This window comes from Rhinolophus sinicus, chromosome 2 (assembly GCF_057876585.1).
Source record: "Rhinolophus sinicus isolate RSI-liver-muscle chromosome 2, RSI-T2T, whole genome shotgun sequence".
Lineage (NCBI taxonomy): Eukaryota > Metazoa > Chordata > Mammalia > Chiroptera > Rhinolophidae > Rhinolophus > Rhinolophus sinicus.
The window spans coordinates 123,279,832-123,304,031 of NC_142502.1; the positions used below are offsets into that span (position 1 = coordinate 123,279,832).

General features: G+C 38.8%; 1 protein-coding gene across 1 annotated transcript in view; it reads left to right on the forward strand.

Moving 5' to 3' along the window:
• The window catches only part of LONRF2 (LON peptidase N-terminal domain and ring finger 2), a 51,049-nt gene that overhangs the window by 8,928 nt on the left and 17,921 nt on the right, over positions 1 to 24,200 (forward strand). The window contains 10 exon segments of the mRNA XM_088796347.1: positions 6,143 to 6,261; positions 9,916 to 10,037; positions 10,439 to 10,526; positions 12,799 to 12,948; positions 13,459 to 13,663; positions 14,040 to 14,139; positions 14,422 to 14,536; positions 17,464 to 17,585; positions 18,322 to 18,480; positions 22,393 to 22,555. Coding sequence (XP_088652473.1) covers positions 6,143 to 6,261; positions 9,916 to 10,037; positions 10,439 to 10,526; positions 12,799 to 12,948; positions 13,459 to 13,663; positions 14,040 to 14,139; positions 14,422 to 14,536; positions 17,464 to 17,585; positions 18,322 to 18,480; positions 22,393 to 22,555 — 1,343 coding nt within the window.

Consider the following 24,200-nt stretch of genomic DNA (forward strand, 5'->3'; position numbering starts at 1 on the left):
AACCCTCTGAAACATGTCAGGTTTTTGGAAGGTCCACATGTGCATTTGTCTTCTGTATGCTTTCTCCACACAAAGAATTTTAAGGTTTTTCTTCTTTTGTTTATTTTTGAGTGGTTCCTCAGTAAATTCTCTTAGTTTTATTTGGCTTAAGGCTTAATGTTTAGAAGACGTGTAGAGACTTATTTGAAATGTTTAAAAGATTAAATTATGAAGTGCTGCCTTCATAAATGGATTGCCAAATGGTGGAAGTCAACAAAGAAAGCAGTTTGATTCATTCAGTGTCTGCATGGGAAACAAATTTTATTGCTTTTGGACTTTAGTAAAAGCAGCTTTTAAAATGTGAGGAGTAGAAGCTTCATTAGAAAAGGATTAAAAATAAATATAAAGGTTTGTTTTAACTCAGGAAACTTTCTGAAGATCAATTAAGCTAACATAAAGTATAAACAAAGGAATAATGAAGAAGATATCAGTGAAACAAACAAACAAAAAAAAACGAGTGGGTTAAGAAGTCAGAAACTGGTTCATTGCGAAGACCAGTAAAAGAAACTAATGTTTGGCAAATGTGACGAAGAAACAAAGCACAAATAGCATCAGGAATGAAAGAAACATAATTGTAGATATAAAAGAATATAACAGATTTTACACCTATGTAAAAAGGACAATTTTAAGGAAACTATAAATTACCGAAATTGATCCAGGAAGAAGTAGAAGCCTGACATGGACCAGGAACCATAAAAGAAATTAATATAAAGTGATTGCTTAGCCTTGGTGCCTTTTTCACAAGAAAATCCATGAGTAGCATTTCAATTTCAAACTTTCAAGGACAATTAACTCCCATCTGATTTCATATCATAGAAAAATACGGAAAGATTTTCATCTCAGTTCATAAGGTTAGTATAATCTTCATACTACAATCAGGTAGCACTTGCACAGCAAAAAAATTATAGGCTAGACTTATGTACATAGATGCCAAAACCTTAATTAAATTTTTTAGAATTTTAAATCCAGCAATGTAAAATGAGTTGAGGTCAAGAAGAGCTTTTCCATATAGGAAGAAAGTTTACAGACATTACCCGGAGTAAGATTTTTATTGATATATCCCCTTGGGCAAGGGAAGTAAGAGAAAAAATAAACATGTGGGATTACATCAAACTAAAAAGTTTTTTCACAGCAAAGGAAACCATCAATAAAACAAAAAGGGATCCTGCTGAATGGGAGAAGACATTTGCCAAGATCTATCCGATAAGGGGTTAATATCCCAAATTTATAAAAAACTCAACTCCAAAAAAACAACCCAATTAAAAAATGGGCAGAGGACATGAAGAGACATTTTTCTAAAGAGGACATACAGATGGCAAACAGACATATGAAAAAATGCTCAACATCACTAATCATTAGAGAAATGCAAATAAAGACCACAATGAGATATAACCTCACCCTAGTCAAAATGGCTATCATCAATAAATCAACGAACAAGTGCTGGAGAGGATGTGGAGAAAAGGGAACCCTTGTGCACTGTTGGTGAGATGCAGATTGGTGCAGCCACTATGGAAAATAATATGGAAGTATCTCAAAAAACTGAAAATGGAACTACCTTATGACCCAGCAATTCCACTCCTAGGTATCTATCCAGAGAAATCCAAAACTCTTAATTCAGAAAAATTTACACACCCCTATGTTTATTTTAGCACTATACACAGTAGCCAAGACATGGAAACAACTGAAATGCCCATCGGTGGACAACTGGATTAAGAAACTGGTACATTTATACAATGCAGTGTTACACAGCCATAAAGAAGAATGAAATCTTACCATTTGCAACAATATGGATGGACCTAGAGAACATTATGCTAAGTGAAATACGTCAGACGGAGAAAGACAAATACCATATGATCTCACTTATATGTGGATTCTAAAGAAAAGAATAAATTAATGATCTAATCAGCAAGAGTCTCAGAGACATAGAGGAAAAACTGAGGGTTACTAGATGGAGGGGGTGGAGATAAGGGAGAAGGTGAGGGGATTAGAAAGCACAATCGGTAACCACAAGATTGCCATGGGGATACGAAAGTCAATTTGGGGAATGTAATCAATAATGTAAAGATTTTGTAGAGTATCCGATGGACACTTGTCCCATTAGGGAGACCACCTCAGGGATGATGTAGATGCCTGACCACTGCACTGCACACCTGAAGCTGAAGCTGAACAATAATGAATGTCAATTACAATTTTATATATATACACACACACACACACACACACACACACACACACACACACACAAATATATTTACAAGAGGTGGAATACAGCATTAGGAATAGAGAGAGTGGAAAAGTAACGGCTGTGTGCGATGTCAGAGGGGTAGTAGATGGGGGGGGTTATCACTGTGTGAGAGATATAAATGATAAATGTCTAACTATTACATTGTTTTGTACACCTGAAACTAATAAAAAATAAAACTTAAAAAAAGAAGAGCTTTTCCAAGGAATATAAGGATAATGCAGTCAATTAGACAGATCTTTCAATGTAATTCACTATAATAACAGAGTGAGATGCTGAAAAAGTATTCCATCAAATTCAACACCTACTTGTTACAATGCCCTCATAGATTGCTAGAAATACGAGAGGACTTATCAAATTTGGTATTCTCTCTCAGAAGCTTATAGCAAACATACTTAGACACATTCTTTTAAAATTCAACAATAAGAGAAAAATGTCCACTATCACCACTATTGCGACATGAGAGTTAAAAGGAAACAATCGGTATAAATATTAGAATGCAAGAGTCAAAGCTAATTGTTTGCATGAGATATGATTACTTTGAAGATTCAAGAGAATCACCTTTAGCAAAGTGGGAACAAGATGAGAGACTGGAAGACCTCCATTCTCACGCAAATGTGAAGCAGGTATATTTCCCAAGCTCAAACTATAGTTCCAACAGCATTTTTTTTTTTTTTTTTGAGAGTTCCAAAAAAACTCCAAATGAGATTTCCGTATTTCAAAATGCATTTAACTGTGCAATGAGGAGCCTTCACTTAATCTTCAGTTGGAAATGATTAATCTGCAATTATGTTTAGTATATAATGACATACTAAAAAGACAAATATTTAACAAAAGAATCTAACAGAATTCTATAAATGTCTTCCAAGCAATGAAATGTTCAATCTGAAATCATATGTGGATTGACATCAGTTATTTCATAGGACCTATGTGTATTTTCAAAGACGAAATATATAAAATCTCATTACAGATCATAATCAACAGATGAACATTTCCAATTGACTTTTTTTTGAGGTATAATTGACATACAACATTAGTTTCGTGTTTACAGCATAATTCAATATTTGTATTTATTGCAGAATGATCACCATAATAAGTCTAACATCTGTCATCATACATAGTGATAAATTTTTTGTGTGTGATGCGAATTTTTAAGATCCATCCTCTTAAGAATTTTCAAATATGCAATACAGTATTACTAACTAGAGTCACCAGGCTATACGAGTATATTACATGCCCATGACTTATTTATTTTATTAGTGGAAGTTAGTACTTTTTGACCCACTTCAGTCATTTCCCCCACCTACTACTTCCCACCTCTGGCACCTCTGTTCTCTGTTTTCTCTAAACTTGTTTTTTTGTTTTGTTTTGTTTTTTAGATTTCACATATAAGTGAGATCATATGGTATTTGTCTTTCATTGTCTGGCATATTTCACTTAATGCTCTCAAGGTCCATCCATATTGTTATAAATGGCAAGATTTCCTTCTTTTTTATGGCTGAAAAATACTGTATATATACAATTTTTTTTTATCCATAAAAAATGAATATCTATTGATGGACACTTGGAGGTGGATATATCTTTTCAAATTCGTGTTTTTGTTTTCTTTGGATAGATATCCAGAAGTGGAATTGCTGGATCATAAGGTAGTTGTATTTTTAATTTTTTGAGGAACCTCCGTACTGTTTTCCATAGTATGGTGACGATGTAGAGAAAAGGGAACTCTTGTATCCTGCTGGTGCACCAGCAGGATACAAGAGTTCCCTTTTCTCTACATCGTCACCAATACTTGTTATTTTTTGTCTTTTTACTAATAGCCATTTTAACAGGTGTGAAGTGATATCTCATTGTTTTGATTTGCAGTTCCCTGAGGATTAGTGATGTTGAGCACCTTTTCATGTTCCTGTGGACCATCTGTATTTCTTCTTTGGAAAAAGTACCAGTTTAGATCCTCTACTCATTTTTAAATTAGATAGTTTGTTCTTTTTGCTGTTAAGTTGTGAGTTCCTTATATATTTTGGACATTAACCCCTTATTGGATATGTGGTTTGCAAATATTTCCTCCTATTCTAAAAGTTGCCTTTCCATTTTGTTGATGGTTTCCTTTGCTGAGCAGAAGCTTTTTAGTTTGATGTAATCTCACTTACTTGTTTTTGCTTTTGTTGCTGTTGCTTTTGGTGTCCAATCCCAGAAATCATCGCCAAGACTTATGTCAAGGAGCTTGCTGCCTGTGTTCTAGGAGTTTTATGGTTTTAGGTCTTACATTCAAGTGTTTAATCCACTTAGAGTTAATTTTTGTGGATGGTATAAGATAGTGGTGCAAGATTTATTCATTTCTTCTAGATTGTAAAACTTATTGGTTATAATTGTTCATAGTAGTCACTCATGATCTCTTGTATTTCTGTGGTATAATTTGTAACATTTCCTCTTTCATTTCTGATTTTATTTATTTGAGTCCTTTTTTTTTTTTCCTGGTGAGTGTAGCTAAAGGTTTGTCAATTTTGTTTATCTTTTTGAAAAACCAGCTCTTAGTTTTGTTGATCTTTTCTATTGTCTTTTAGTTTCTATTTCATTTATTTCTGCTCTGGTCGTTCTTATCTCCTACTTATTATGGGTTGTATTTGTTCTCTTTTCTCTAATTGCTTGAGATGTAAAGTTAGGTTGATCACTTGAGATTTTTCTTGTTTCTTTTTTTTTAAGTTAGTTCAGGTTGTTTTCTACTATTTTTTTGTTGTTGTTGTTAATAGTTTTTAAAAATTAATTTCCACTATGGAAAACAGTATGGAAGTATCTCAAAAATCTGAAAATGGGACTACCTTATGACCCAGCAATTCCACTCATAGGTATCTGTCCGGAGAAATCCAAAACTCAAATTCGAAAAAATTTTCTTGTTTCTTGATGTAGGTAGGCATCTATCACTATTTCCTTCTTAGAACAGCTTTTGCTGCTTCCCATGAATTTTAGAATGTTGTATTTTCATTTGTCTCAAGGAGTTTTTTAATTTCTCTTTTGATTTCTCCTTTGAGGCACTGGTTGTTTAGTAACATATTATTTAATGGTCACATATTTGTGAATTTTCCAGTTTTCTTTTTGTAATTGATTTCTAGTTTCATACCATTGTGGTTGGAAAAGATGCTTGATACGACTCCAGTCTTCTTAAATTTATTAAGACTTCCTTTGTGGTCTAGCATATGATATGTCTTGGAGAATGTTCCATGTGCACTTGAGAAAAATGGGTATTCTGCTTTTGGATGGAATGTCCTATATATGCTTGTATATCTATTAAGTTTGTCTGGTCTAATGTGTTGTTTAAGGCCAATGTTTTCTTACTGACTTTCTGTCTAGCTGATCTGTGCATTGATAAAAATGAGATATTAAAGCCCGTTTATTATTATTGTATTGCTGTCTGTTTCTCCTTTTAGATCTGTTAATATTTGCTTTATATACTTAGGTGCTCCAATGTGGGTGCATAAATATTTACAAATATTAATTATATCCTTTTGCTGGATTAACCCCTTTATCGTTATATAATACCTTCTTTGTCTCTTATTACAGTCTTTTAAAAAAATGTATTTTGTCTAACATAAGTATAGCTACCCAGCTTTTATTTAGTTTCCATTGACATGGAATATCTTTTTCCATCCCTTCACTTTCAGTCTCTGTGTGTCTTTATACACAGAGAGTGAAAGAAGCAATGTAAAATATATGTATCAAACTACTCAACTCTAAATAGTGTTGGAGGAAGGAATTGTTCATTTTGCCTTTATGTTTATTTTCTAACTTAGTATTTTGAAGGAGTTAAAGATGATTGGTTTTTAAATGCAGTCATTTTTATTTGTTTCTGTTCCTCATGTCTTTCAGCTCCTGGAGATAATTCATTATTGCTGTTGAGAGCAGAGTTATATTTAACCATGAAGAACTACGAGCAGGCTCTACAGGATGCCAATATTGTTTATCAGAATGTACCTTTCTTGACTAAGGTATTTGTATGGTTGGCTTTGGGATAATAAATGTAAGTTCATGCGATTTTCTTAAGAATAAAGTAAGATCACTGTGATTAGGTACCTTCCCTCAAATTATAATAGTCTAAATGTAGCAATCCACTTCACAGGAAAACAACTCAGAGTAACAGACCGAGTCTCCAACTGCATCTACACAAGAAACACAAATTTAGATTGCTCTCCACAGTTATTTAGCTGGATAATATGCCTTCTGCACAAAATAAAGCTATAAACAAAATGCTAGAATTGTAGACATGTGTAGGAGAAGAGAAAATGTTTAAAATTACACTTTAAATAGGAAGGTCATGTCAGAATCATGGTTAACACCACGGCCCTAAGATGCCAGGGGCATATAAAGGGTGTTAGGAAAAGGGTGAACTTTTTCTATGTGTTTTGGAATAATTTTAGTCTTTGTGTTGGAAAGCTCTAATATTTCCTCCTCTGATGACACAAAATAAGCTTTGCTGACTTGATAATGAGTGATAGCTTATGTTGTCCTTGAAGAGCAAGAAGGCAAAGGATAAAAGTTGGTGCTTTTTTCACGAATCTTTGAATTTGAAACTCTTATAAGAGATTTTAACGTTTTAAATAACTTGTGATGAAATTAATACCTATAGCATGCTCCATGAGCTAATAATAAAAATAGTTTTTCTCCTGCTATATTACTTTTTATCATCTTTATTTTAGAAACGTTGAAGAAGCACTAACCCTGGTTAATAAATAAGATGGATGTAGCTTTCCTCCCTCCCTCCCTCCCTCCCTCCCTCCCTCCCTCCTTTCTTTCCTTTTTTCCTCCCATCTAACCATCAAAATGTTTTCAGATGATATTGAGTGTTAAATTGGATTTGGGGATGAATGAAGGATGGGAAGCAAATGCTTGTTGGACCAAACCCACAAATCTATTTTGTTGCTTGTTTGCTTCAAAAAACATCTCTACTCCTTTTTTCTAATGCCTTTTCCCCTATCCCTAGATCTTTTATTCTTCCGAGGTAATTTCTGTCGGTAATGATTGAACCTTAATTGCTGTGAAGTGTAAGTGTAGTGTTTCTGACTGATAGTGGACCTACTAGCCTCTGAAGCTAGATTCTTCTCCACAGTATTGATCTCTGAGCTAAAATATTGGCAGTGTGTCTCCAACAAAAGACAGACTTAATTACTAAAAAGTTACATGGCAATTGTATGTTAGAGAGGCAGCAAATGAATCTTTAGCCTTTGGGATTTTGGTAATATCTTTAGGGTTTATTGCAAATCTATGGACCTCAATTTTTGAGAAATGCCTAGTGAAGAACAGCTTCTTCAGAAGCGTACCCTGATAAATCACTTTAAGATAGTAAAGGATAGACATTTATTTCCAGGTTAATATGATTACTGCGGGATAAAGGAGTGACATTGGAAGGTAAGTTGAAAGGACTGAGGGGAGGAGGCAATTCGCCAACTATGGGTGAGGTGACATGGAAGCACTTGTAGAACCAACATCAAGATTCCAGTCGGGGGCTATTACAGCAATGTGTTTCACCCAGGCAAAACTCTTCTTGTAAGCAGCCAGTCATGGCTCATACTGATTCAAAGCTTTTGGAGCTAATGGAGACAAGCCACTGGTAACAGAATATTTGCCCATACACAGAAATATAAACAGGCACATGGTAATTTTGATCTTACCCAAACAGGGAACCTGTAAGATTTAAAACTGTTTGCAAATTAGTTAATTCAGTTAATAGACATGTATTGATACAATGTCAAAAATGCAAATACTGATTGACAGTATGTGTACTTGTGTGAAAAACTTCAACCTGTGAAGTGCTTTCTGTGTATAAGACAGTATTATTCCCTTAAAACTTTTGATAAGCAGACAGAGTAAATTTAGAAGCTACTGAAGCTTGAGAGTCAGGTCCCCTTACTTGCATAATGCCTAGGAGGGGCCCTGGGCACTTCTTATTCATAATTTTATACTTTTTCTTTAAAAGGACATTCCAAATTGTGTAAGCTTCAGGCTGCATAAAAACTGGACCCACTCTTAGAAGGAGAATAAGAAAACTACTAAAATTTCAAATGTTGACCAAAAATTAAAAGAATTCTGTAAATGAATCTTTGATGGCTGGAAGTACATTTTAGGCTTTTTGGGGAACTCAAGGATAATACAGAGGGCATATTGTCCAAAATGTTTGTCATGTCTTTTGAAATGGCTGGTCTCCCAGAGAGCTGGAAGATAAGTGATACAATGACTAGATCATTAGCAAATGTTAGAAATGTTGGTGCTGGAGATAGAAACTGGTCACCATCGGCACATTTATGGCATTTAAAACAATAGAGAAAGAAGTCATTTAAGATAGGGACCTGAAAATAGGCTTTTACATCTGGCCATTTGTGAACACAGTGCTATGAAACTAGAAAAACTCATCACATTACACGTTTAAAATGGGTGGATTTTATTATATATAAATTATACTTTAATAAAATGGGACAGAAATTAAAAACAAGGATAAGTGCATAACTGAAGTGATTGGGGAATGTTGAATGGGATTAGAATGTTTGGAATGTGCATGAGTGGAGGAAAAAGTAGAAGACCTTACATTTCAAATGGGGATTAAACTCCGGTCGTAATACAGTCTTGAGAGAGGATTTGATGTGATTGAGGCTCGAGGGGAAAGGAGTGAGAAATGAGGTTTGCTTGACAGTGCCAGTTCACTCCGCTGTGCAGAGCTGTAGAGGAAAAAAAAATCACAGGCGTCCCTCTGCAAAGCATTTAGACAAACTCCCTGGGGAAAGTATGGCTGCCAATGCATGTGGGTCCTCCTGAGTAAGTCCCTCTAAATCCTGGTATGAGGGACTCCCAGCTAAAGCCTGGCTCCCCTGCCACACACCTGAAAATGAAATTTCCCCAGTAGGTCTCACTTATGTAGACAAAGGACCCAATATGTCTTCCATTCAGCAATGAAGTCTACGAGGACAAAGGTTCTGACTGAGTATCAGAGAAAACCTGCTGGAAACAGTCCATCTTTCTTACATATGCACATAGAACCCGGGATCAACAAGAAAAAGTCCAACAGAGAAAAAAGACTTAAAATAGATGATGACAGCAACAGACCCCAATGGACATGTAACACATGATCTAGTAAAACAAATAAGCCACCATATTTTTAATAATTTGAGTGAATATTGCACCCATAAAACAAAAACAATGTTGGAAAGTACTGATCCGTATTGCAATTTGTTAATTTTGTTATGACACTTTGAATATTACGCTTATGTTATGGTTATTTCCTGTCCTGTCTGTCTTCTTTCATGAGACTACACTCCCTAAAGACAGGAATGTGGTCATGACCTGTGATCACAGAATGAATTTGAAGTTGGTAGGCAGCCAGTCCGCTCGCGTGCCCGTGGGAACTGCTTTGGGCCCACATTCCAGGGGTGGTGATGCCTGTGTCCTGATAGTGAGTTCTGTGAATGAGACTTTCAAGTCTGCTCCGTTTCTAAGGTAGCAGAGCTCCAGCCGTTCTTGGTTGGCATTTGTTCTACTTAATATGAAAGTAAAACTAATAGTTCTAGTGATTTTTTTTCAGGGCTGTTTGTATGTTAGCGAACTCATAACCACACCGTTTTAAAAGCGTATATCTAATCTTTTGATGAATCCAGGGACATCGTGTGAAAGCTCAGGCTCTTTCTGGATTGGGAAAAAGTAAGGAAGTGTTGCAGGAATTTCTCTACTGCCTTGCTTTGAATCCTGAATGTACCTCAGTGAAGAAGAAGCACAGAAGGTGTGATTTCTTATAAATGACTTTTTTCTTTCTCTTATTTATAGCCTTCGTATCCATGCTGAGTAACTTTTATATATAAAATGAACGAAAATGCAATTCTGAATATTCATGACAGTGATATTGTCAAACCCCCAGTAATGGTAGGGTTCATGCATTCAGTAGCTTTCACCCATCGATGAAGCAGAATGTTTCATGAGACAGCACACACTTATCTCAATTCCGTTGAAAGAATGGCACGTCTTTGGTGAGGCAAGGTTGATATATGTGGCTGGGGAAGCAAAGTGTTGCTTCCTAGAGTTTGTACTTTTAAGTGTGATCGTTTGTGTAGGGGCCCTATAGAAGACGTTGTGCTGTATGCAAAAGAGAGCAATTCAATTTCATAGGTTGACTCACCCTTTCAGTGAAGCTTCACCAGCACGATGCAGAAATACCTGCACTTTTATGCAGATCATTCGCTCCGTCTTCTTAGAGGTCATTGTCACACTTAATGTAGGAATCTACTCTCTGGAGAAGCCTGTGTAGTAGGAACACAATTTCAGCACTGCCCGTGACCAGGAGCTCTTGTTTTCATGTCGGTGTTTCTCTATTTTAACACTATTTATTGCTAACTTCTACCATACATTTGCCCTGTCATTTCCTTTTAACAGTTCTAGTTTTATTTTCTAGAGCAAGAGAAAATGACTCTGTTCCGCTTCCTTCATTTTAAGCCATCTTAGATATTTGAGAGCAGCTGTTGCCTTTGTGTTAAGTCATACTTTGGACCAAACATTCTTTTCTTACACAAGGGTTTGCGAGGGTTCCGCCTCTGGGTGCATTCTAATGTACCCCAAATTTCAGCAGCCACATCCAACAGTGAACTTTTACCTTCTCTTGTGTTCACATCATGGGGTGTGTTTATTTTTAGCCAGATACCATCACACCATTGGCTTTTATTTGAACTGTTAGCCAAGACGCCTAGATTTTTTAAATGAGAACTTTTTAGCAATATGTTTATCCTTTCCTTGTGCGGTTGATTAGTCTTCGTTAAGCCTGTTAAATTGTCTCTCATTGGTTTTGGCCATTGTTGCCACTTGTCAAAATAATAGTGATCTCCAGTTCTGCTATTTTAACCATCTCTGCCTGCTTTGTCCCACCTGCAAATTTCATGAGAATCTTAACATATCTCATCTCAACTGATCTTTACAACAGTGTCATGAAGAATTCAGCCTGAGCTCGAGGAGGCTAAACAGATTCCCAGAGGTTCCAGGACGAGAATTTAGGTCTTGTGGGTTCTTGTCTGTCGGGTGCTTTTTCAGACATGATGTTTTCCCCTCCAGCATTTTGTGGCTGTTAGAGATCTATGAGAGACAGTACAAAACGATAGCAGCTTATTGATGCCCAGGAAGCCTGGTACCCACCCTGGCAGCCTCCCACCGCTCTGCTGAAGCGCCTCAGAGCCAGTGCTGCGGACACTGGGTTCCTGTTGAGCTGCTGTCCTTCACTGCTGCAGAGGTCACAGGTTATGGTGGACTCACTTGTCACATGAACAAATGGGATTCTTTGTTAGGGTTTAGTCATTCCTTTTGCCTCTCTCTCTTTTTTTTTTTTAAAATATATTTTATTAAATTTATCGGGGTGACAATTGTTAGTAAAATTACATAGATTTCAGGTGTACAATTCTGTATTACATCATCTATAAATCCCATTGTGTGTTCATCACCCAGAGTCAGTTCTCCTTCCATCACCATATATTTGATCCCCCTTACCCTCATCTCCCACCCCCCACCCCCCACCCCACGTACCATCTGGTAACCACTAAACCATTGTCTGTGTCTATAAGTTTCTGTTTCTCATTTGTTTGTCTTGTTCTTTTGTTGTTTTTGGTTTATATACCACATATCAGTGAAATCACATGGTTCTCTGCTTTTTCTGTCTGACTTATTTCGCTCAGCATTACACTCTCAAGATCCATCCATGTTGTCACAAATGGTCCTATATCATCTTTTCTTACCGCCAAATGGTATTCCATTGTGTATATATACCACAACTTCTTTATCCGTTCATCTATCGAAGGACAGTTTGGTTGTTTCCATGTCTTGGCCACCATAAACAAAGCTGCAATGAACATTGGAGCGCATGTGTCTTTATCTCTAAATGTTTTCAGATTTTTTGGGTAGATACCCAGGAGAGGGATTGCTGGGTCATACGCCTTTTGCCTCTCTTAAGCCAATGGATTCAGCTGAGTCCATGAGGTTTGGCAGGACCACCGAGCAATTGACAGTTACTTCCCACCACCACCAAAAGCTAAGTTGGTCCATGGTTCTTAAACTATCACCTCCTCTTCTTCTAACGTGCTTTACTAGGTGGCTCGTCTGCTTTCTTATAAATTGATCAGTCCTCTAGAAATGTCTCAGTCCTGGTGATCACAGCTTAGACTCAACCCAGGACCCCCTGCAACCTCTACACCCTACTTTTCTCTCTTATCCATTAGACTTTGGGGGAGATTCTCTGTAGCAGATATGTAAAGACCAGACAGGAAGGAACTGTAATGCTCATATTTTGTAAGACCAAGATGGAAAGGAGCGGGGAGGTAAAATGCTTAAAACATTGACTGTGGTTTTGAAACATTTGAATTTTAAAATATTGGCAGTTGGAATATGGCCATTACTCTTTTCAATACTTTAGGCCTATTTTTGCCTCATAGCTTCTTCTGAATCTTTAAGGCATAGTATATATTTTCCAGAAGTGTTTTAAGTATTCTTTCTTCTTGGCAATTTTATAGGTAATGTGTGAGGTGTTTTTTCCAGCTTCAGAAAATGTGCGTCAAAGTATCACCCCTTCCATCCAAAGCGGACTGTTGAACAGCACATTACAGGCTCAGCATCACAGCCGTATAAACACCCAAGAAGGTGGTGATGCGGGGAGATCTCAGGTATGAGGTGCTTGTGTTTGTCAATATTATTTTGATTAAGCTTTATGTCATGCCTCCATTTTGAATGTTTACAAGTTATTCAGACTGTGGCATTATGTTTGAAGTACTTCTCAAGGCCAGTTCTAGCTCCTCTACTTGAGGGATAAAAGTTCATGGAAGTAATGAAAATGACTGAAGATTGAAAGAAAGTTTTACAACATCTCCAAACATCAGGAGACTTGAAATTATTTTTTGGCTTGGAGAGAAGAAAGCAGGGGTGTGATTTGAAATATACGAAGACTGATGTTCCATTGATCTGTCGCAGGAAGAAACTATCCGGCATTTTACCATGAAAAGTGTATAAAGTTCATCTTGAAAGTTAACAGATGAAACCAACTGTGAAGGAAAAGTATACAAGCCCTCTTTTTTCCAAAGCCTTCTAAGGAGGGTGACTGCATGAATTTTTTTCTCTCGTGCTGTGAGAAAGATAATATTCTTTAATATTCAGGATTCTTTTTTTCTACTTAACAGAATTCACCAGAGAAATCTGATCTGTTTAGAAATACCAGTCCTTCAGTGTTATATTTTATACTGGGACTACACCAAGAAGAGGATAAAGCAATGTTAGAAAGTATCCTTCGAGTAGCACCCAGCACTGGTCTAAAGAGACAGTTTCCAAATGGCTCGGAGGATGCACAGGACCTGAGTGACGCCCCTGGAAAAATTCCCAAGAAAGGTCAGGAGGCTGTTTTGTCACAGCGTGTGTGACTCCCAAGTGATAGAAGGTTAACTAATATTTAGTCTATTTTTTAAAAATTTGCACAGCTTAAAATTAGTAATGAAATGAATATATCAGCTTTAAGATTACAGAAGAGTTTAAATAGTCAATCCTACAAGGACTTTGTAGTCCAAAATTGCTTAGAATATTTTGGGGTAACTTTAACTTTGACTCCTGCTTACTGTCCAGATAGTCATTGCTATATACTGTTACTTGGACCAGAGCTATTCCTGCCCAGCTTGACTTGTTATGTGACACATTTTATCCAGAGGAAATAGTGCATGCTCTTAACCAGATGTGCAAGTGTTAACAATAGTATTTTCAATGTTTTCAGAGGCAGATTCCTCACCTCAAAGGAACATGGACTCTGACATAGGAGGAAGTCCAGAGCTCGTGATAGATGTAACTGACTTTGAGTGTGCCCTTTGCATGAGGTAGGATGACAGAGGATCGATGCAACTCTGAAAAATTGAGCCTTTCTGAGTTTTATATCCTAACTGTAATGGGCTTCTTCTTATCAGAGAGATTATATATATATCTCAGTAATAATTGATTTCTAAAAATTTGATAAGGAATATGTAAGTGGAAGTGGCGATAGTGATTTCTGGAACACTAAGGGAATTGCCTAGGAATTTTTATTATAAAACAAATAGATTATTTGACAGTCTCTTCTGGACACTTTTTGCTGAAAACTCAAGATTTTTTTTTTCCCCTAGGTTGCTCTTTGAGCCTGTCACTATGCCATGTGGACATACATTTTGCCTAAAATGTCTTGAACGCTGCCTCGACCATGCCCCGCATTGTCCACTGTGCAAAGAAAAACTTTCAGAAGTAAGTGTTTCTTGAGAAACAGCAAACAGTTCAGCTCCTCTTCTCATTCCTCCATAGATGCTCATTTCCAGGGTGGCTTAGCTCCTACTACCTGTTTGTTACAGAAAGTTGGATTTCTCCACAGAGAGGTCTTTTTCCCATCTCTCTGAGTTCTCAAAAAATGCACAGGGGAAGTTAGACACAGAAACAACTAAATTTCAAGGAAAATTTCAGATATGAATTGTAGTTGAGATATGTTAAAAATAGCTGACATTATTGGAGCTGTTACTGTGTGTTAATTATAAACAGTTGAGGTAACGTTGCCACGTCCTTAACCATATGTTAACCGTAAAAGGTTGACATACGATATACTTAATGTATGACTATCTCCTTTACCTCATCTTAAGGTAGAGTCATTTTACAGTATTCAGTTTTGCAAAGGATTGAAGATTTGATTGTCTCTGACTACTGGGAAGTCCTTTGTGGTGGATTGTCAATTTTAAGTATTTGTGGTCTGAAATCAAAACCAGCAAAACTTAGATTCCATGGGGGGAGTTAATTATGTCTAACCCAAATATAAACCAAATATCAATCCACAGTTTATGTACAGTAAATACAATAAACAACATTTAAAAGCTGAGTGCTTTCTGATCAATTTTTCAAATAGTGAGTCTGTATGAACTATATTAGGTTCAGGTCAGATCATGTTGGTGCCACTAACTTTCCACGAAGCAAATTATTTAACTTCTTGGGGGGAGAGGATATTTTCATCTGTAAAATGATACAAATAATATTTGCCTTAATTACCTCCTGGAGATTAAACTTATTTAATGGATTTAAGTTTTATAAAGTGTTGTTTTTTTTTAAAACAAATATGCAATAAAATTCATTTTTAAATTTGCCATGGCAAAGGAAACATTATACTTAAGTGAATGTTTAAATAATTGTAACATTAATTTACCGCTAAGACTTGTTAAACTAAGTTGTTATAATTGAAATGTTTTGGAAACATTATATGTACACACTTGCTTTGTTAAATTGCATACATACGAAATCTTTCCAAGTTACTCAGGGTTCTCATTACAAATACCTACCCTTGTACTCTGCACTGTGTGTCATGACGGTGGATGCATTTTGCATTCTCGTAGCAGTTTCCTTTGTTGGTTCCCTTGCTGTTCTGCTCCATGGTATTTTCTGTCTCTTCCTGCTTCCAGACATGGCGTCTGGCCTGCTCTCTCATTGTACCCATGATCATCTGGGCCAGGGGGTCTGGGGGTGGCTCACCTATTCTTAGAGGAAAATGCATGTCTTTGTGACCACCGTTTGTAGCACAGACTCTCCATTAGCTTCTGTGGTTAATGCTCCCTCGTAGGAGGCTGTGCGATGAAGCAATGCCTGGGGGTGGGCACTGGAATATAAGCTCTTCAGGGAGAGACCGATTTCTGTCTTGTTTCCCCTCTATCTCCAGGGACCAGAATACGTACTAGAGGTTCAGGAAATCTTTGTTGAATGAATGAATGAATGAATGATTACAGGCAAGCTATACACAGAATAATAAATTAGAATATGATAAAATTAACTAAAATCCAGAATCATAATTTGATCTTTCTTCAATGCAGAAATCACTTCATGAGCTTAGACTTCCTCACATGCATTATTATAAACATGAATTATCGATCACTATGTGATTACAGAAGTCTTGGTTAACATAATGCCAAGTCAAGCACATTTTACTGTATTCCCCTTCAGTAAAAGGATACCATAAACCAACGGTTTATAAAATACCTATGTCATCAATAATGAAGTTATGAAGGAGTATTGTGAATGAGGTGACACTTGTTTCTGCTTTTTTTTTTTTTTTTGTGACTGAGGTTCTCAAACACAGTTGTTTCCAGAAGTTGAGCTCCTAGTTCTCAGTCAACTCCAGCAATGCACATAGCTTGTCTGACACAAGCTAAAGGGAAGCTTAGCAGTATGTTGCGCACTCCCCCAGGCATAAGTGTGAGAAATATGTAGGGCCAACCCAGGCCCAGACATGCAGTCAGTTACCGAAGAAACAGCAGCACCTTGAAACCTACCAGCCTGCGGTCCTACCTGGGGTGCCACCATGGCTCTAGGCCTTAACCTTTCTGAAACCCAGGTACTTGGTTAGTGTAGTGTAGACAATACCTACTGTTTTAAGGCCTCACTTATATGAAGCATCTGCCATGGGTACCTGCTGTAATATTAGGATGTCAGTGAACAAGAGCTGTGATTTGCACATTCCTGCACCTGAGCTGAAAACAATGCACACACACAGAGTAACAGCTTTCCAGCCACATTCGACCCTTCAGCCCATTGATCCCAGCACTTTTTCCTTCAGTTTCCACTGACTTTCCTTTCACATCCAGCTTTAATTTCTTGGTCCCTCACTCTCTTCCTCAATCTCAGGAAAGTTTACTCTTTCTGTGTAAGGAATGTAGCAAAGCTAGAGATAAACAACAAGATTAGGAAGATTGGTTTCCATTTAAATTCACAATCTTAAATCTTAGACTCAAAACATTAGTAGTTATTCGTACTATTCTTCTGTAGTAGCTCTAGTTTTTCACGCTCCAAGATGATTGTTTCATGTTTCTCTTCTCTCCCAACAACGTACTCACTTCCTCTCCCCTCCCTGACATTATGATACTTGTTTGGAAATGTAGCAGCATCAAGATTGGAATGGCCTCATCTTTCCCCCAGGTGAACACCTTCTCCTGCCCTTTTCTCTGTGGAGCACCGGCTGGCCCCTCCCACCACAGGACCTCCTGCTCTCAGCCCCACCCCTTTTGTCTTCTCAGAAACTCCACCCCTCCACCTCCCAGCTGACCTTTCTGCCTGGGAACACAGTGCTTTGTCCTTTAGAATCAATAACCATGTGCTAATTTTTTTTTTTTTTTTTTTTTTTTTTACTTTTCCTTTCGTTATAGTTGTTGGCGAGCAGAAATTTTAATACAACTATTTTGGCTGAAGAATTAATCTTTCGGTATTTGTCGGATGAACTGTCTGATAGGAAGAGAATTTATGATGAAGAAATGACGGAACTGTCAAAGTAAGTTTTCAGGCTTTATGCACGTGCTGTTGCGTCCAGATTAAAGGAAAAAATCCTTATTAACCTCATAGCTCTAGCTCAGTGTTTTCCCTTCTTGGCAGAGAAATTAGAAAGCCTCAGGTAGAAAAAATAATTGCAAAGTGTTTATGGACATTTCCTTGAAAGAGGTTATAAGAAATGATTCAAAAGTATGTTTTAACAAAATTATATAGTTACTTTTTGTATCTAAATAAGCAATACTGACTCTTTCAGACTTGAAAATCACAGTATATTAGTATATAGAAACAGAAGGGAAAACAGAAGTAACACTCAAAATAGGCTTCAGAGTTGTTTTTTATCTTTTAAAGTGATTAAAGTTTTACATTGTAGTAACCGTTAGCTAGTATTGAGATCTTATCATTCTTCCATTCTTTTTTATGTAGAACTCATTACCCGTGATTACTGTGTAGTTTTTGTTTTCGTCAGAATTTTTTGTATAGTGGTCCTAAGTTACAACTTTTTTAAGTCAAGTAATAATATAATTCAGTGTGTTTTCTCTGGTCAAATTCAGACGGGCTTGGCAGGAAACCCAGGTGAGCTGGGAGCTTTGCTGTGGTCCTTGAGGCAAGACTGAGGGTTTTACTTTGTGAATGAGAGAATTGAGGTTGGCTGGCCTTTGCTATTTCGTAATGCCTAGTACTCCCTTCCGTTTCTAGCAGCTCCCCCATCTAAGTTCACATTTCCCCTTACCCTACAGTTTGACCAGAGACGTCCCCATCTTCGTGTGAGCCATGGCCTTCCCCACCGTCCCGTGTCCGCTCCACGTCTTTGAGCCCCGCTGCCGGCTTATGATAAGAAGGTGCATGGAAACTGGCACCAAACGGTTTGGCATGTGTTTATCCGCTGAGCACGCCGGGTAAGACTCATCAGCGTTCAAAGGGTCCTAATTAAATTTATAATTTGTCATTTTTCTTGAAGAACAAGGCAGGATGTTGAAAATCTCCAGTGGCTCCCACTGCATCACAGAGGGTAACTTCCAGGCGGTCCGTGACGTGAGCCCAGCCTTCTTTCTCGCCTCATGTCCTGCTCCTTCCTTTCAACTGTCGTACCTGCGGGTACACTTTTCTAAGTACAGTTCGTGTCTTCATACCTCCACGCTTCCCTCTGCCTGCAGTTCTCTTTTAGCTCGTCATTATGCAGACAAACCTGTTAAATTGTTAAGGTCTAAAGGGCAACATCCTCCACGAAACCTTCTCTACTTCGGTTTTTACCTCCCCTAGTTTACGTCGTTTGTCTTAGGCAGAGGTTCTGAATCAGCAGACAGCTCCCCTCCATGGGCACCTTTGGGGCCTGTGGATCCTTCCCACCTCTTGGCTTCCTAACCCCCTAGGGCTTTGTCAGCACTGCTTGGTCATGGTAAGGTCACTACATTAAAATACTATCTGGTAGAAGAGGCACATGTGCTCTTACAGGATTCTGGAGAAAAGGGGCACATGGCTGCCTCTCACACCTACAGCAAAGGAGGCTGGGAAATGTAGTCCATGTGCCAGGAAGGAAAGGAGAATGGATTTTTAGGGACATCCACTAGTTTCCACCACAAGTACCTAGAAATACATCTCTTTAAAGGTATGTGTAGGACGTTTATGAAGAAACTTCTACAACTTTATTGAAAGACATTCAAGAAGATCTAAATAAATGCAGAGAAATACCATGTCATGGATGCATAGACTCAGTGTCATGGAGATGCCAGTTTTACCCAAATTAGTCTATAAATACAAGATCGCTCCAGTCAACATCCCAAGAGTGTTTTTCCGTGGAGTTGCTCAAGCTGATTTTAGAATCAGTACAGAAAAGCCAAAGGCTAAGACCATGAAACCTTTTGCCCAGCTGAGTGAGAGAAGAGAATTTCTACAGTGTCAGACTTACAATTCATAGTAAGTAGACCATTTAAACAATACAGAGATAAGAAACAGATCTACTCATGTGTAGACTCCAAAGTTATATGTAATTTTGTGAGAAAAAGGAAGAAACTCAATAAAAAATACTCAGAAAATTAGTGGGTAATCAAAATGGGCCAAGAAATCTCTGTCTTCCACCATACACACGAAATAACACATTTGTATTTCTAGCCTGAAATGTGAAAAACGATATAAAAACATTTAAGACAAAATATTGGGGATTATCTTTATAATTAGGAGTACCCCGTTTCCCAGAAAATAAGACCTAGTTGGAGACAATCAGCTCTAATGCATCTTTTGGAGAAAAAATTAACATAAGACCTGGTTTTATATCGCATCTCATCGCATCACATTCCCGGTCGTATATTACAGTAAAATAAGACTGGGTCTTATATTCATTTTTGCTCCAAAAGATGCATTAGAGCTGATTGTCCGGCTAGGTCTTCTTTTTGGGGAAACACAGTAGGGAAAGATTTTTTGTTTTTTACACAAGCTTCTGAGAACATAGAGGAAGAGATTAATGCATTTGACTATATCAAAATTTCATTAATCAAAATCAGCAAAAGCAAAGTGACAAATCAAGTGCCAAAAGTTCCACTTCGACAAGGATACAGAACGCTGAGTAGACTGTTATGTGACTCCAGATAAACTACAGAACATAAGTTTCTTGAACCCGTCAGACAGTGGAGGCTGCTTGAGGTAAAGGAAAGACTGGTCCCTCTAGGGAGAGAATAGACCAAAATCCTGGCTCACCTGTGGCAGAGCCCAGGAGAAGGAGACCTGTAAGTGTAGGAAGCATTCAGCTAATTTTTTAACCAAATTTCTAATGGCCTTACGTGGACAAGCACGAGAGCCTAGATTCGCTGGGAGCCAGAGGTGCAGAGGAGTTTGCACCCACTCGCATTCCTTGTCCCAGGGCAAGGCGAGGTGCGCGCTGGAGAGACCGGCTCTGCAGCTGACATAGACATGGACGAGGTGACATTTGGAAGTGTCAGCTGATAGCTGCGGCAGGAAGTCCTCACTTGAAGGGGATTTTCAGGGTGCCCCCCATGCACGGCACAGCTGTAGATAGGACAGTCCCCTTAGGTCACCAGGAAGAGATAGTTTTATTAGAGGTCTCAGTAAAGGTATTCAGCAGGCAGTTCATGCAGGCATGTAACCTGGAACCATCACTGAATAGTTTCAAGGTGTGCACTGAATTGTTCACTGACTTCAGAACCAGATAGACTGGGGTTCAGAACTTGGCTCTAAACTTTATTGGGGACTTACGTAAATTGTTTAATTTTTCTGAGCCTCCATGTTTCTGTGAAGCTCGAATGAGCACATACTATAAACTCAATAGGCACAATCAATATCATCAGGATACACATTACAGTCAGAACCATGAGAACGGTTGTAGATGCCTGACCACTGCTCTGTATACCTGAAGCTGAAGCTGAATAATATTGAATATCAATTATGAGGTCAGACAGTTAAGTTCGTGAGCTCATCCTAGAAAAAGTGCTACATGCCCCATTGCTGAATATCACTATGTTCACCTTCTAAGTACTCCCCTTGGGAAGCTATGCACCGACGCCAGCGCCTGCCTAGTCCACCGTTCAAAGCAATTTTGGAACTCTTTTTTCTGGAATGGCCATCAGAGCTGTCATTGTATTATCCTTGATGTCCTGAATGTCATCAAACTGTCTTCCTTTCAATATTTCCTTTATTTTCTGGTAAAGAAAGAACTCTTTTGGGGCCAGATCAGGTGAGTAAGGAGGGTGTCCAATAGAGTTATTTGTTTACTGGCTAAAAACTCCCTCCCAGACAGTGCCGTGTGAGCTGGTGCATTGTCGTGATGCAAGAGCCATGAATTGTTGGTGAAAAGTACAGGTCGTCAAACTTTTTCATGCCACCTTTTCAGCCCTTCCAAATAGTCAACTTGGTTAACTGTTTGTCCAGTTGGTACAAATGCATAATGAATAATCCCTCTGATATCAAAAAAGGTTAGCAACATCGTTGCAATCCATTCTCTAACTTAATTGTCAGACCTCATATAATTAACTGTACGTACAGTCACAGGATGGGGAGCACAGCATAGGGAAGAGTCAATGGAATTGAAACAGCTGTAGATGATGTCAGAGGGGGAGTAGATTGAGGAGGGGGTTATCACTTTGTGAGGGGTATAAATGTCTATTACTTACTTTTGTACACCTGAAACTAAACAAACACACAAACAAAAAAGCCTTGAGGGTGGGTAAGGTCACCTGGGAAGGCTCTGGATGGGGGATACATGAGGAGCCAAGAATGCCGTCCTGGGCACCCCATGTGTAAGGGACATGTGGAGGACAGAAGCTGTGAAGGGCTGGACGGGTCAGGGAGGGTGAAAGAGAGCAGCAGAGGGTGTTGGGTCAGCAGCAGGTCAGTGGGTCATGCCGAAGTCATTTGTGACTCCCGCTGGGGTATGGAGGTGCAAAACGGAGACAGGGAGACAAAGGCTGTGATTGTGACGACTTTCCATAGCAGTGAGCAGGGAGGGCAGAGCTGGCCAGCGTCATGGAGGTGGGGGAGGACAGCCCAGGGGCTGGTAATTTAAGGTTCTGTCTCTCCCCACCTCTTGGGTCCTTCTGAAAGCACTGGCTCAGTGGTGGACGACTGAGGCATGGCACTCTCAGCGCCAGCCTGTCCTCTGCAGCCACAGTGCACGAGGAAATTCCATTTAACACAAGGAATCGCCTGCAGGTGTCTCAGAGAAAAGAACCGTGCTGGTCCAATGTGGAGACACCGTTCGTTTTGTTTGTTTTATTTAGTAAGACCCAGACCCATCGAGGGAATAATGAAGACTCCCTGCATTGTTAAATCATGATTATTTCTCCTGCCTGTCCTTTCAGGATTTCCGAGTATGGCTGCATGCTGGAGATCAACGATGTCAGGACGTTTCCGGATGGCAGCTCAGTTGTGGACGCAATTGGCATCAGTCGGTTCAGAGTCCTAAGCCACCGTCACCGCGATGGTTACAATACAGCAGACATCGAGTATCTGGAAGATGAAAAGGTGAGGTTTATTTTACTGGGATACGTTCAAGGGTCAGTCACCTTATTTCCCTCTGCATTGTTGAGAAACTAGGTCAGATGTTTAATGACAGTATTACTTATTTCCTCCTTTATTCTGCACTTAGGTTATTTATTATCAGTGGATTTTTACATGTATTGGAGCTGATAGAAAAATCTTCTCCTCCTGAAACAATCACCTTATTTCTGCACATTGACATGAGGGTTTGGGATTTGTTGTTTTGATGTTCTAGTCCAGGTATTGGCAGACTTTTTCTATAAAGGGCCACACAGTAAACGCTGTAGACCTTCCTGGCCATACGGTCTATGTTGCAAGTACTTAACTTGGCCATTGCAGCAAGAGGCAGCCTCAGACAGTATGTGAACGAATCAGCATATCTGGTGTCCAGCAAAATGTTGTTTACAAACACATATGATAAACAGGAGTTGACGTGTAAACAATAGTCAATTCTTCTCGATACTGATATTAGTTCAGAATGAGACATAATGCAAAACAATGGTGCTAAAAAAATTCCCTTCTAATGCTAAATGTAAAAGGCTGGCATCTCTTACCCCTTAGCAATTATGTATGTGTCTCATAGAAATACCAGGCCATATAATTTGATAGGTTAACAGTGTTTTGAAGGGATCCTCCAAACGGCTTGTACAAGCATGACCATAACAAGCCTTATTCATGGATTGCCAGAAACTAGAAACAGCTCTGCTGCTCATGATGAGGTGATGGATAAACAGATTGTAGTACAATCACGCAGTGGGATACTACTTGGCAATTAAAAGAAACAGACTCCTGACCCACAGAAAGACACAAAATAGTCTCAGGGACATTATGCCAAGTGAGAGAAGTGAGGCACACGCAATACATACCGTGGGACCCCATTTCCATAACTCCCAACAACAGGCAAAACTCTGGTGATGGAGGTCCGAGAATGGGGTGGGGGTTGTAACTGGCTGGAGAGGGGTGCAGCAGAAGCCTGAGGTGACGGCAGTCTTTTACCCGGGATAGGGTGGTAAGTACACTGTAGTGTATGGTTGACAAAACCCTTTGAGCTAAACAGTTAAGACGTTTGTAAATGTTAAGATGTATGTGAATGATACTGCAACAAAAACATGAAAAATGTCTAGGAGGAGGGAATTCTTGGAATGACCATATTCCTCGTTTGGATTCTTCGGTTCCCGTTGGGAGAGCCCCAACTGTCTCACATAACACTAGAAGTCACCCTAGGGACAGCAGTGTCCATTCGTGGCACCTGTGGGTAGAGCCCCACCCATGGTGCCAGCTCTGCCTTTTTTCGAGAAGCTGTTTCTGGTTGTCTGTGAGCACAGGGCGCCAGTGTGGAAGGGCAAGGCCCAGTGGGTCGCACTTCGAGACCTCAGGCAGGCAGCCGGACTTAAAGGCTGTGACTCAGTGAGTGAGATGCTCCTCAGGGTCTCTGCTGCACTGGGAGGGTTTGTGGGCTGTTCTTGTGGATGATGGCTTTGGAGGGTGAATGTTCTTATTTAAAAGTGGGAGCCTACATAGCTGCAACCTGACATAATATTAGGGTTTTTTGTGTTTTTTAAAGGAAACCTTCCTCTACCTATGAATACTTGATGTGTATAAATCAAATTGAGAATGGCTATATGCATTA